This window comes from Amphiura filiformis, chromosome 11, assembly GCF_039555335.1.
Source record: "Amphiura filiformis chromosome 11, Afil_fr2py, whole genome shotgun sequence".
NCBI classification, from domain to species: domain Eukaryota; kingdom Metazoa; phylum Echinodermata; class Ophiuroidea; order Amphilepidida; family Amphiuridae; genus Amphiura; species Amphiura filiformis.
Genome location: NC_092638.1, coordinates 13636805 through 13652092, shown reverse-complemented (window position 1 = coordinate 13652092; position 15288 = coordinate 13636805). Strand labels below are relative to the sequence as shown.

Sequence of the window (15288 nt, the reverse complement as noted above, 5' to 3'; positions counted from 1 at the left end):
GCCTGCAACATCAGCTTCACCTGGGTCTGGTCAAGAACCTCAACACCCATACAACAACAGGCGCCAGTAGTGAGAGCACCCCTACACACGCGTAATGTCTAAACCGTGTGCTGCTCTTCTAACCAGGTTACGTCTTTCTTACTCGTGTGTTGCTCTTCCTTTTAAGGAATAAGGTTATCAGATCGTATCACGTTTACAATCTATAGCGTTATGGATTTACACATTGATAGAAATCTCATTATGGATTACAATTTTTATAGTCATCTCATTTAGCGCACCTGCTGTAACACAATTTCCACTCTTTAAATATGCAACACTCACGCACGCACCCCCGCTCCTCGCGCCCATACACGCGGACCCGCCCTTACATCCCTATCAGATAAAACGATTGACGGGGTGTGTGTGGGTGTGGGTTTTTGTTTGGGTTTTTTTCGTTGTAAACCATGCACATGGTAATATTGCTTCTAATCATAGCATAAGAGTACGCTGACAATTTTTAATCAAGATGATTTTCATCGCATATTTCCAAATCATAAAACTTTGTGTTTTTTATGATACAACCCCGTAGCTTTAGATACCGTAAAAGAAAGATAAAATCAAAGAACAATTTGAGCATGTTTTTAAAGTCTCTATAGTATAGATTTCGTCTGCAAAATTGAATATATATTTGCGCATTGATATAATATTAATAGCTTTCCAATTGATTTGGATGCTTGCCCAAGGTGTTTAATGAATGTTAAGAACAGATTATCTTTTTGTATTTCACATCAATAAACCATGCCCGTGGATTTTTCATGAATGTTTGAAGTGAGGAGCTGCAATACATGTACGAGTATAGTGAGATTCGCGCGAAATGAAAATGTTATTAATATGAGTAGGTGTGAGTTCAAGTGACTACAATTTATCAAGTTGGTCAAGTCAGCTTTTTGTTTCCCGTACAAACATTGACATAAACAACAATTATGTAAAACTGGTCCCCGAAATGTCTTCAATTAGACCTTTATTTTCAGCAAGTTTCCAATAATGGCATATGCTGAGACACCCACTGCGTCGCGCGACGCAATGGCGCTTGGCCACAATAACAGTGTGCCCCTTTCCCAAATTCCTGGATCCGCCACTGCATCGGAAAAATTAATGGTGAGTTTCCAGATACTGTTATAATACAGGGTGATCCAAAAAGAACTTTACTCAATTTGATAGCTTAATATCTCAGAGTTTCGAGCAGCTATTCCCAATATTGTTACACATTCGAAATATATAGGCCTATATCTTTCTAAGAATATGTGCTGAAAAAGGTAGGCCTACACACTGACCCACTGGCGTATAAAACTACTGCCATTTTGTTACTTTAGCTTCTTTTTCTCTCATTTTTTCTCCACGTATTCTTAGAAAGATAATATATTTCGAATATGTGACAACATTGGGAAAAGCTGCTCCATTACTCCGAGAAATTAACCTTTCATATTGGGTAAAGTTCTTTTGGGACCACCCTGTATAGCTATACGCATGGACTACACGTCACTCCGTCACACACAATTAGTTTAGAATTTCGTTCATATTATTGAAATTATGGTATTATACTATTATAATGCCTTAATAAATAAATAATCTTACTGCGTAAAGACCGATATGATCAGTTATGTATATGTCACTGTATCCATAGCAACACAACATAATAAATAATTGACAATGGCGTTACATTATACATTTTATTGCATCCATAAAGATAAAGTATTCTTTTTACTTCCGTCGCGCTTCGAGAAAATATCAGCATAGATGTAAAATTAAAAGGTTGTGAAGTGTTGAATAGAATTTCAAAAATTTTAATAAAACAATAACCATTCGACTTCAATTTTTATTTCCGTTTGATGGTAACGCTCTTGAACAATAGAAATCGTTGAAAATGATAAGAGCAATAAAGCGTTTTGTTCAGAACGCAAGAACCTATTGATTGATCTAAAGTAACGGGAGCTTTTTTTTAAAATTGGTTTCGGTTCTCCCATAATGTAATTAAGAGTTTCTACCTTGAAACGAAATATGAATGGTTTTGAACGAATTTACGCATTTATTAGCGCTGATACACCCATAGGTATGGGTTTCATATGTCTTTTGATTGGAAATGATATGCGCTATTGGCAGCATTGCAGACGAGGAAAGCGTAGTGGTGGTTCCAACATTACAAGTCATATGCAGACCATAGCAAATATTTTAATTCTATAACCATTTTCTTACTATAGAATCTATTTCTTTTGAAGCGTTCTTTATTAACGGTTCTTTAAGGGTAGACAGGGTACCTGGTGGCTTAAGAATTCTGACCACTAGCCAAGCTCCCTGTGCCATTTTGGAGTTCTTCCATTTCCTTAAAACCCAAACTGCAGGTAAAAGCCTAAACCTTTTATCTGAGAGTGTACATTTTGTGGCTCTCATTCATATAGCTTCATATCATATGAGAATGATGAAAACTGGAATTGGGGTCACGGTCATTCATCCACGGTGGATAATATAGCATGTGATGTGATCAGACTATCCTCCTTTAAATTCGCTTAATGCAATCTGTACGTCATAACTGAACCCTAAAGTCTATCTGCACGCAAATTAACTTAATAACAAACAGTATAAGCTATATAGTATATCATATAGTACCCATTTATTACGCATTTGATTGCATTCTATTGAGCTACCAGCGTTAGAGTCGGTATCTCCGACAATGCATCTTTTGATGTAATAAATACAAGCATTCAGTGATAGTTGTTATAAATTGGACTAACTTTTGTGAATTGATATACGTGTATTAATTTAGGCATACTGTCGTTTGACGACGCACATCGTCATCATCCCTATATCTTCGTGTCAAAAATTGCCGTGATAGTACAGCCACTCCTCTCGTTTTTCAACAGCTACGCATCGTGATTTTGTTCGAGATAGGCCAAGCGACTCAGGCTAAGCATACCATGACTATCATACATGATGCAGTCATGTCTGCAGTAGAATTCATCTCGACCTTTGCAGGACTTAACCCCATTAAAAGCTATTAAACCAAGATAACACTCATTGAAACAGCTCAACTGATTAAATCGGATCTTCTCTGGTTGTGCACAAGTGACTGTTTTCATGTGCGATATCGCAATAAAGCTGGTATTCATAGCTTCAGTTGAGTAACCGATTATAAAGGAAACGAAAGGAAACAATGTTATGTGTGGCTTTGTTCACGAAATCAGACAATGTCGTGCTTTTTGTAAACCAGCATTCTTGAAAATGAGCAACATAATGATTTTTGACTTAACACGGTTTGGAAATAATTTCTTCATATTTTTGGTGTTATCTGTCGTTTACATGTCCTTCCTAAAACACAAAAGTACGACCCTCTCCAAACACCTAAATTAGCTAAAAATTTAGGACATGTTACAAAACTATATTGTCTAGAATTTTAGAAGAGTACTTTTAATATTGGCCGGTTATTTTTCACACAGCGACGTTAACTAGGCAATGTACTATTACCTATAACATTAACTAAAACACCAAAGTACGAATATTTCCAAACATCTAAATTAGCTAAAAATTTAGGACATGTTAAAAACTATATTTTCTAGAACTTTAGAAGAGTACTTTTAATATTGGCCGGTTATTTTTCACACAGCGACGTTAACTAGTCATATCCCCATACTGTTAACGTAGGGCTATTTGTAAAGGTCACGCGTCAATGGGAAAGAGCACTGTGTATTGTGTATAGGAAAACGGACAGTAACTGCAGTATGATATGAGATACACACAGAGTTTCTATATTCTACACATTATTACGATTTGTGCATGCTCTAGTACCCCATATGATGTTTCTATTACAAGAAAATCGATTTGTTTTCAGGTAAAACTAGGGTTTTTGTTTCCAGTACACTCATTCGAAAAGCAGTACACTAATTAGCGGGGCCTTGCAGCTTGCTGTGGATATCTTTTACTGCATTTTAAAAGTAAAGATTTTGAAATCCAAATGTAAAAATTGTGATATATTTAATTTTGAGAATTACAATTCTACTTTATAGGTATAAAGGAACATGTTTAGCCCATTCAGTTAAGGGATCTGGAATGAGCGTTTTGAACGTTTCGACAGTATTTTTTGTGGGACATGAGAGCACATCAGACATATCGAATTTCATTCTGAATACGAAGAATGTCTTTCTGATATCAAATAATTTTCATTTTTTGAAATTCACGATATAACACAAATTTTATGACAAATTATTAAAATTGATATTTTTTCACTTTTTTGATATATAGCAGTCCTCAAAGTAAATTGTATAAATCTAATGACATATTCTTAAAGTGTATGTATCTGGGAGGAAAAGCCGACGATCAATTGAAAATTTTGACCTTTCATATTGAAGATATGGATTTTTTTCCCAAAAAGACCTAATTTTTTTGGTCTTTTGGGAATAAAAATCGATATCTTCAATACGAAAGGTCAAAATGTTCAATTGATCGTCGGCTTTTCATCACACCTACATACACTTTAAGTATAAATCATCAGATTTATAAAATTTACTTCGAGTAGGCCTACTGTTAAATATCAAAAATATCAATTTTTAATCATTTGCCATAAAATGTGTAGTACATTGCGAATTTCAAAAAATCAAAATTATTTGATATCAGAAGGATATTCTTCGTGTTCAGAATGCAATTCGATATGTCTGATGTGCTCTAATGTCCCACAATAAATACTGCCCAAACGTTCATACCCCACCCCTTAAGTTCCCGGTGCAAGTCCTATAACACAATGCATGTGTAAACTTTCTTTATCTGTGTCAATAATAGAATATTGATTTCAACGGAGTATTGAGCTGTATGGAAAAAATATTTATATTACAGGGTGTTGACACTGTGCGACGATAGTTCAGTACTATGAGCATCTATTATCCCTCTGCTTTAATATAAAATATTCTAAAACAAGGCTTTCCTTAGATAATGCAAGATACACAATTTTTCTAGATGTAATAAGATACGAAGAATTGGATACCAGCTTCTAATTGGGGGTGGAGATGGGGGGTGTCCGAGGTTTACAGCTCGCGGTTAAACCCCTTGTGTTATGATAATATTTTTATTAGTCAGACAATAAGAAAACAAGGGCCCGAAATTATTCAGCGTTGAAAATCATTTATACACTCTTAGAAAAAGGTTCTTGACTGTCCATGTAGAACCCTTAAGAGAAAACGGTACTTGAAAATCGAAAGAACTTCCAAATGGTCCTTTCTTTCCAGAACACTTTCAGGTCTAAAATGGTTCTTTCTAACATTTCCAGAACCATTTTCTTCTATTTATGGAATCAAAGGTTCCACATACAGGACAGCTTAAGAACCACTTTAAGACGATCCTAGATTTATTTCGATAAGTAAATATATGAGTTTATTTGTACAATCCCAATTATCTCAGTGACACGTGAACGGATTTGGATGATTTTGGTACCATTTGAATGAAGACAACTAATGGGTTTTGAATATTTTTAAATTTTTAAAAGAGACTTTTAATTTTACTGCCGATTTTTTAAGTTAAGTCACCCAATCCACACAGGGCCTATTTTGATTGAGACACCATAATATAGAGTGTTGTTTTTCCTATACCTGTACAACGTAAGGCACAAACTAGTCTGTTTCCCCATACCTGGGTACCCAATTAATAATGTACATGTACAACACCACAAACTAGTGTTGTTTTTCCTAAACCCGGGTGCCCAATATTGTACATGGTATAATATATCTACCATAGTCGTTGTTGTTGCTGCTTATTTAAATTGTTTGCCTAAAGGTGGGCTAGTTCCAGTAACTGTAACCATAGACTCTATGGTTACAGTGCACTCTATTGATATCTGTTCCACAAATAAGAAACATCACAATATGTGGGCTCATTTTGGGCTCCAAGGATGTAGCCGCGGAACTCTCTCAAGGACAGTTTTGGCCTGCATGGATGATTTTAATCCCATTGTACTATACTAACGTACCAAAGTTGAGATAATTGATCTACATTGATCTTATCTTTTGGGTGGGTTCAACATTCCCTGAGTTGGCAAAACCTGCAATCTTCATGGAGTAATTTACTTAGTGCAAAAGTGGTCAAAATATTGCAAAATTGCTTTATTTTCATGATTTGGATTTATCATATTGAGCAGCATTCTCCTTGTGATGTTTCTGCACTGTGTAGAGAGGGTCTACAACATCCCTGAGGTAAAACTGACAAATGCAGGGTATATTTCTTGATGCTTGAAGTTTGGATTTCTTAAACGTACAGTGCATCCCTATGAACCGCTGCAAGACTTCAGGTCCGTAGATGTCATTATGTTTATGATAAAGACTGAAGTCTTGCTGGCAAGACTAATAGGTGGGCTACTATTTAATTTAATTTTTGTTGCTTGTTTGTTTTCATTTAAAGAAAGAAAGAAAGAAACTTACAGTCTTTGTTGTCGCACCAATATTTTGTTTGGTGCCGTAGTTGCTCCAAACACACTCGGTGCATCAGGTACAATAGCTTTGCCGTCTCCATTAGATTGGGGTGCAGTTGACCCACTTGGCCCGACTCGGCCATTGGGATGGGCACCCCCTGTCTGTTGAGAACCAGTAGCGTTGGACATTTCAGTTGCACCACAATGACCCTGAAAATAACAGTAAGCAGAAATATAAGTTTTTCATTGCAAAATAAAGACCAGTTTTTTTTCGCAAAGAGTGTTGTGTTCGGTCAACTATTATTAGACGATTCCAACCAGCCAGGTGATGGTCAGAATTCATTCAGCCATTATAGTCCCCTACGCACCAAACTGGTGTTGTGACTACCCAATTGGGTGAATTAAAGCCGCTTAAAAATTGATTTTATATGGTAGTGTGTTGTGCACTTTCATCATTCTTTTATCTACGTATAGCACGGGTGATGGAATGCAGTTTAAAATCCCCGCCAAGACCTCTTCATTTCACATTTCAGGTGGTATGGACCCGATAGGGACCCAGCTACATGACTGCCATTCAGGTTAAGAATGCGTGAAATTGGATTCGTCTATAGATAGGTCTTATGATGTACCCTGTATAATCCTATGTCATGAAATAGGGAAAGTTACCTTTATAATCATTGTTTGTTTATTATGACTTTTCTGGAAACCCCCTATGATTGTAATAACAACATCATTAATCAAGACTATTCATGTCAAGGAAGGGGGAAATCCCTGAGACTGTAAAGTGAAATGGCATTGTTGGAAAAACCCACAGGAAGTGATGTAATGTTAAAGGTGAATGTATATTATTAGAACATTGGGACATTCCAATATTTGCTACAAAACATCATGTTGGTAGTAATTCTTGGCAAACCTGTATCGATATGATTGTAATGTGAATGGATGTAGCTATAGCTCTCAAAGAGAGAGTATTTAATGTTAACCAGTTATTCTGGATTCTCAGAGAGTATTACAAAGTGTGGTCATGGAGGATTCCTACAGTGCTACAAGTTCAGCCTTTGAGCGGTGAAGATTATGTAGATGGATCTTGTCAAGTGCGGATACCGTTGTTTGCCCACACGGCAATTGTTTTGTCCTCAACGACATGCTGAAATTATGGTTATTATTTTGGAGCTACGAAAATGGACCAAAGTAAGACAGAGGGTCTACTGCTAATTGTGTCGGACTTTATGGAAAAGGTTACAATTATTATCATCTGGATACAGATCTGACAGGCTGCAATAGCCTTTATTATTATTCACAGTTGATAGTGTTGATCTGGGCTAGCTATAGCTAATACGCTTACAGTCCAATTCTTTCAAAGAAAGGAAATTGCAAACCAGAAGTATATTTTGTAGTTAATGTACTACTGCTTGCCAGTGTTGTCGGAGAAGATCTAGAATACGTCAAAGAACGTACATCTTCCAAAAAAGGAATCTTGCTATCGACTTGCTGAAGTCTGGTTTATGCATATATTATCTAAATGTGATGATCTATAGTTTTTGATCCAACACAACTGTCAATATAAGTGGGGACAACTGCATCGCAATCCTGCTTCCTGGAGATATTGTGTGAAAGGTGGAAATAGCACCAGTTTTGGAGAAAGCAGCGCAAGGAGTTAAGTTTGGAGAAAGCAGCGCAATGAGATAACGGTTTGGAGAACGCAATGCCATGTTTGTGTGAGGATTTTATTCGCAAGGATATTTATCAATGCAAGTGTAAAAAAGACTTCGCTGATTTTCGCAGGGCAAGAGAATAAGGATATACATCAGCCGTACAGAACATTGCAAGAACTCTTTATGATCACCAAGAAGAAGAATGCTGGCTAAGTACTAAATAGTTAAAGAGTGATTATAATTGATTATTGTGTATGTGCATTTGTTGTCATATATTGCACCAATCATAACTTGCTTTCAATTAAAGACTTAGAATTTGTTAGCTTAATCAAACAGTGTATTTGTGTTGTGCATTCGTGTGAGTTCGGGTAAAATATGATTTTGGCCTTGAGTCAAGTACGACTCGTAATAGTCTTCATTAAGGTTAAAAATTGCATTGATCTTTTTCGAGTGTGTAGAAAAATTCAAAGATCACATATATACTTTTGTAGGTTCTTGATTTATGTTGTAAAGAGGGCTGAAACAACAACACTTTTGTAAAACGTACATAACTCATTAACAACAATAAATCAAGCCGAAGTTTCCAAAGCATATGATATGTAGAATGAACTTTTACAAATCATCAAAGTGTTATTTTCAATAATACAGTATTAGATAATGAAAACCTGCTTCGACCAACAACACCTAGTCTACCCTTAAAGCGTATAGTATTAAGGGCTGGGGTATGAACGTTTGGACAGTATTTATTGTGGGACATTAGAGCACATCAGACATATCGAATTGCATTCTGAATACGAAGAATGTCATTCTGGTATCAAATAATTTTGATTTTTGAAATTCGCAATTTAATACACATTTTATGGCAAATCATTAAAATTGATATTTTGATATTTAACAGTACTTGAAGTAAACTTTATAAATCTGATGATTTATACTTAAAGTGCATGTAGGTGGGATGAAAAGCCGACGATCAATTGAAAATTTTGACCTTTCGTATTGAAGATATGGATTTTTTTCCCAAAACACCAAAAACAATTAGGTCTTTTTTTGGGAAAAAATTCATATCTTCAATATGAAAGGTCAAAATTTTCAATTGACCGTCGGCTTTTCCTCCTGCTACATACACTTTAAGAATATATCATTAGATTTATATAATTTACTTCGAGGAATGTTATATATCAACAATTTGAAAAATATCAAATTTTTATAATTTGTCATAAAATTTGTGTTATATTGTGATTTTAAAAAAATGAAAATTATTTGATATCAGAAAGACATGCTTCGTATTCAGAATGCAATTTGATAGGTCTGAGGTGTTCTCATGTCCCACAAAAAATACTGTCGAAACGCAATAAACGCTCTTTTGGATCCCTTAAGTATACATTTATTTCGAGAAACTATTATTCAGAAATGAAAAGAGTTTTGTCATGTCATATAAAAGGATTTTTCTTAAAGCGCTGATTATGTACTTTATCTCCTATACGTTTATTGTTCATAAACAAACATTAGACACCGCTATGAAAACCAATGAATACATGAACCAATGAATCAATGTGACAATATGAAAGGCACGTATATTAAGTATATTGTATGGTGACTTCATTGTCACATAGCATTTGAGTCTGATTTCGAAAGAAAATATTGTTGAACTTCACTCAATACGCTCAATTTCCAAACAAATAACGCGGTCTACGTGTGCGCTAAAATAGCTCATGCCTGTCAGTCGGACCGTTGAGGAAAGTCATATAAGGCGTAAAAAATGGTTTGATTGGCGTAATCCGACCGACCATAAAAACCCGCAACCTAAACATTTTTATTACTTTTCAAGAGAAATTTTTTTTTAATCATAACGCAATAAGATATTTTTATTTGAGTAATATTCTGAAGAAAAATATGCACATGGTGTGATTTCTTTGCATTTGTAAATTGTGTGTACTTTTTGTGATGGTGCAGTCCATATTGTGTGTATCATTCTTTATAAAACACATGCACAGTCGAGACATTGATTCCTTTTATAGTCAAAAGACAGCTGAAAATAACGACCAACCAACCGACCTTAAGTTCTTTGGCATGTAACGCCGATTAAGCAATATTTTTATGTATAAAAATGCCCAAAAGCCTTCAATCGGTCGTTTCAAGTCATGGGGTTCAGGATTGCTTTTGGTTTCCTATTATCCTGCCTAAGCTCTTGACTGACGTCATTACCGATACCTTTGTCTCTGCCCTTTGTTAGAAACTTAAAACCTGTAGAAAGCAGTTTCGGTTTTCATTTCAGTTTGTTACATAATTATGTGACCGCAGAATACTAGGTTTGAAGTTACCTGTCAAAAGAAGTTTTTAAATTTCGCGGTGTAAAATTCACGAGTAGAAAAGTCGTACAACCCAATCTACATTTGAAAGCGTGGTTTAGATCGCCGAATAATCCTAGGGTCATTTCCCAATGAAAAAATACAGGCCATCGAAATATTTCCACCGAGATTACATGTACAAAGATTAGACACTCCAATGTCTATTCATATGCATATCGCATGCATGAGGATCGATCGAAGCTATATTACTTCCAATATATATACTAGTTGACATTTATTTAAGTTATGCATTGCTCGAAAGAAATTAGAGGAGAGATGGGGTGTGTATGGGTGGGGAGGTAGGGGAGAGACAAAAAGAAACAGAGGGGGGAGAGGGTCGGAATAGGGACGGGAATGAAGGGGGAGAGTAGAGCTCGAGAGTGGAGTGGAATAGTGTGTAGGGGAGAGGTGATATCGAGTGTAGGGGGAGAAGCGAAATGGAGAGGAGACACTGGGGAGAGGAGGAGAGGGAATAGGGGAATACGAGGTAATATAGATGAGTGGAGAAGGAAGTCTAGGTAAGAGGGAAGGTATGGGTTGTGCTTTCCGGGACAATAAGTAATTCATAATCAAATCATCTCCATCATCATGTATTGCTTATGTCTCATACAACCAAACAAACAATCAAATATACAAACACATGACGCTTATACTTCCAGACCCATGCGTCATCAGTCTTGTTACAGTCCACATGTGCGAGATCGTTTGTTGAGTGCTTTTACATTTTAATATAAATTATTACAGAAACATATTCAAAGAAGCTTTCTAAATATATATTTCTTATTTCTTTCAAAGACAGAAGTTCTTTAACATTTCCCAGTAGTTACTTTAATATGTCATACAAATGGCTGCTACTTAAGCCAGGCAGTAAAGGTAAACACATGCTCGATGGAGTTGAACACATTTTGTGCGATGTTGTTCAAATCGGTATTTCCTAGTTTGTTGAATTTCCTGAACGCGCCGACAGTTACAAGGACAATTCAAATGCTTTGTGAATTTCAATGTGGTATTTGTCTTTAAGTCAATGGCTATTGCAGCCTTTCAGCTTCTTTATATAATAGCAAATGTACAAAATAAAATAAAAATAGCTACATTTTAAAGTGACTAGACAATTTTGAAAAAAGGATATGGAATATCTTCAAACTTACATGCAATGTCATACGAACATCGTCCCCTTGATGCATCCATGTAAAAAACGAGAACATTTTTATTGCGAATTCTGTTTGTATCCGGTTACGTGGCTTAATAAAACATTGGAGCGATTTAAAGAATTACCAGATTGCTTATACATAGCTCAATATATCACGTGATCTTCTTTAAATATCAGAAACTGTACTTTTGATATGTGCCATGCTTCTGGACTTGTCGCTTTGTATTGTTTTCTTGACGTATAAAAGGCTAAATTTACTAGGAACATCACAAAATACTGTATTTGTTCGATCTATATATATCATTATTTTGTGTCACGGAACGTACAAACCCCACATCCCACATACAAAAACTACCCACGTTCAATATTTCAAGGACATATGCATCTAATATCATAAAGTAATGTAGTTTTTCCATCTGTTGGAATATCATAGAGTCACTATTATGATCTTGTAGCCTATCAACAAAATACACAACCCAATCAGCACACACTTCACGATGTTCAAACTTCCATAGCCACCCCAGACACTACCAGTCGATACGCACCCAACCAACCCCATCACCCAGCCAGCAATGACACTCACGCTGCCCAAACATCCCCACCTATCAAACCCAGACACTACCACACGATACACACCCAACCCTAACACCCAATCAGTACACACTCACGCTGCCCAAACATCACCACCTAGCCAACCCAGACACTACCACACGATACACACCTACCCAACCAGCAGTGACACTCACCCTGCCCAAACATCCTAACTAGCCAACCCAGACGCTACCAGACAACACACCCAACCCTAACACCCATTCAGCACACACACCACGCTACCCAAACATCCAGTCACCCAGACATTTTGCCAGACACTGTACCACACAAATGAACACAGGCACATTCTAAAGTACTGTAGTACCGTAGATAAAATTATTTTGTATCACGAAAAACAAAACTAAAACACCCCTTCCATCCCTACCCACCCCATACACACAAATGACTAATATATAAATATCCAAAACAAACCAGAATAATATTAATAACAGTTAACGTCAAGGTTTCAAGGACAAGCAATATCACAAAGTAATGTAGTTTTTCCATCTCTTGGAATACCATATAATAACATCCCAATTCCAACAACTACCCAGCACACACCCTCACGCCGCCACAATACCCCCACATAACCACCGCACAACACACACTCTGGCAGATACAAAAAATATTAAAATCTAATATAAGTGAACAAATTCTGAAAACCTACCGATCTTGCTCCAATAGCAGCAGGTTGACACCTCATCTTGACCAGTCGAAAGAGTCGAAGATAAGTGACCGTCATGATTAAAATAGGTAGGATAACCAAGAGACAAAGCGCTACCATCATGCTCACACCTGTCGGTATCTTGGAAGGAGATCGGAGTGCATTCTACCCACATCAAACAAAACCATGCAAAGAAAAGCGGAACAGAACACCAATCCCCATGCGAGGATGAGAAACTTCTTCACTCGTAGCCTTGATGTTTTATCATTTGTACTTGGTTTAGCAACAACGTAATATCGATTTAATGATATCACACAGAGACTCATGTTGGATCCGCCACCAAGAAGTACCAGCAGACCAAACTGGATTTTCACCACAATTGGGTGTACGCACGGAGTTGCTGCAACAGCCAGGATGAACACTGTATTGATGATTGAATGGAGCAGATCGCAACATGCTAAGACAAAGGCGAGTAGATTCCCAGGTTTGGTACCTGCTGTGTTCCAAGTCCGCAGTAAAGTCCCAATAACGACGCCATTGCAAAGGATTGCAATGACCGTTAAAATGGAGAGAATAGTTCCCCAGATTGCCAGTACAACAGGAGAAGGATCAACGATGACGCCGTCACTGCAATTTCGAAAGTCCGATATCTCCTGCATTTTTCTGTGTCTCCGTATAGAGCGTGTTATCTATATGGTTTATTGGATGTTTCTAATTTAAAAATTCTCTTTTAAAACACAATTGCTGGATGTATTTTTAATAGTCAACACGTTGATTTCTCTGTGCAATTTTGTTCTTAATATAAATACGCACACGTTGGCGTATCAGTGATGAGCACTACGTCAAACCCTGAGGGCATCAGGCCACTTAACTCATTGTTGGTGATCCCGGTGGAACAAGTCTTAATTGTGAATAATAATATCTTTCCTTGTCAACAAGTATCGCTATTGTGTTTATATGAGTGTGTTCAAACGTAATTTCACATTTCAAATACACAATTCGAAGTCCAAAAGGAATATTGTAATCGTCGTGTAAGTTTACTATAAACAGAGACGAAGGACAATCTCTTTTACATCACGTGATGAGTCACATGTATGATGTAAATAGACGATCATAGATCAAGAGGATTTGTGGTTAACGAATTGTCCAATGGTAATCTGTTGAACCAGATCCTAAAGAACAGAATCCGTAAGAACCTGCTGTAGGGGTGAGCCACAATGAGGAAATACTGTCAACACATTCCAAAAACTGAAGAACGCACGCCAACCGACTTTATTATTTTATTCGTCACAGCATTCAACCTGCTTAAAAAGCAGCAGTTAAGTCATTCTATTTAGCATGGCCCTATTCAAATCCATTTCCAGTATATAATAACAAGACAGTATTAATCCAAAGAATCTGTCTTGATGAAGTCTGAACGAATTGGGCTGAAAGCTTGACTGTCTCTGATACATTGTCCGAAGGCCCGTATCCACTTTGAATACGACGAAATATTGGTTCTTGGTTATACAACACAAAGATAAAAACAAATATGGCTTATGGATCAAGTTTTATTCCGCCAATTCACTTTCGACAATGTAAGCAATAAATATTTGATTGTATTTTCAAAATCGTATAACGTCCGTATTAATGAATGTTTTTCAAAAGATCAAACTTACAATTAAGCACTTAAACAACTTAATGCTTAATTCAGCAGCAGAAGAGCAGAAGCAATTCAACAAAACGGGCTCTTTAAACTACATAAGTGATTACTGTATAATGACCAGCTAATGTGATCTTTTATCATTGTTATCATGTGCAATATTATGAACAATTTTGATGCAAATGTGTTCTCATCAATTTGTGGTACTCGTTTCAAATATGTATTTTGATGTTTTTCACCTTGAATTTATGGAGTAAATGGTTTAAGTGTGGGTGTGTGAGTGGGTGTGTGATTGAGTGAGTTTGGTGGTTGTGCGTTTAGTGTCGTGGGTGTGGATCGGGGTGTTGGCGATGGTGTGTGGGGTGTGTGAGTGTTTGTAAAGGGGATGTGTTGGGTGTGTGTGAAGACGGGCGCTGTGAATGTGTTAGGAGTCGTGAGTCGTAGTAGTGTGGTGAGTTTACTGTTCGAAGCGTGAGTACATGAGTGTTGTTAAAATGCTATCTTTTATGTCAATTTTAATGAATAATGTGTTAATATGTTTATTATATTTTGTAAATATGTGGCAATTCAGTTTTTACTGCGAGTGCATATTAATAAACCATTTATCTATCTATCATCTATCTATCAGTCACTCATATCATCCAGACAATCAAATAATCAAAATGCAGAAGAAATATTTACTTTAATAATTCAAACAAAGCAATAACAAGCGAAGTACTAAGATTTGCATTTCCTCTTCACACATATCACTTCAATTTTGCATTGCAATGTGTAAATTTTCAAAGGTCATCTGGAAATATATATATAAACAAGT

General features: G+C 36.4%; 1 protein-coding gene across 1 annotated transcript in view; it reads right to left on the bottom strand.

Moving 5' to 3' along the window:
• LOC140163935 (5-hydroxytryptamine receptor 1B-like) overlaps positions 1 to 13036 on the bottom strand; it is a 28529-nt gene extending 15493 nt beyond the window's left edge. Inside the window, exons 1-2 of the mRNA XM_072187237.1 lie at positions 12836 to 13036; positions 6435 to 6634 (exon numbers count right to left, since the gene is read on the bottom strand). Of these exons, the coding sequence (XP_072043338.1) occupies positions 6435 to 6634; positions 12836 to 12955 (320 nt within the window). The 5' untranslated portion in view covers positions 12956 to 13036. The remainder of the gene's footprint in view (positions 1 to 6434; positions 6635 to 12835) is intronic.
• Positions 13037 to 15288: the final 2252 nt, after the last annotated feature.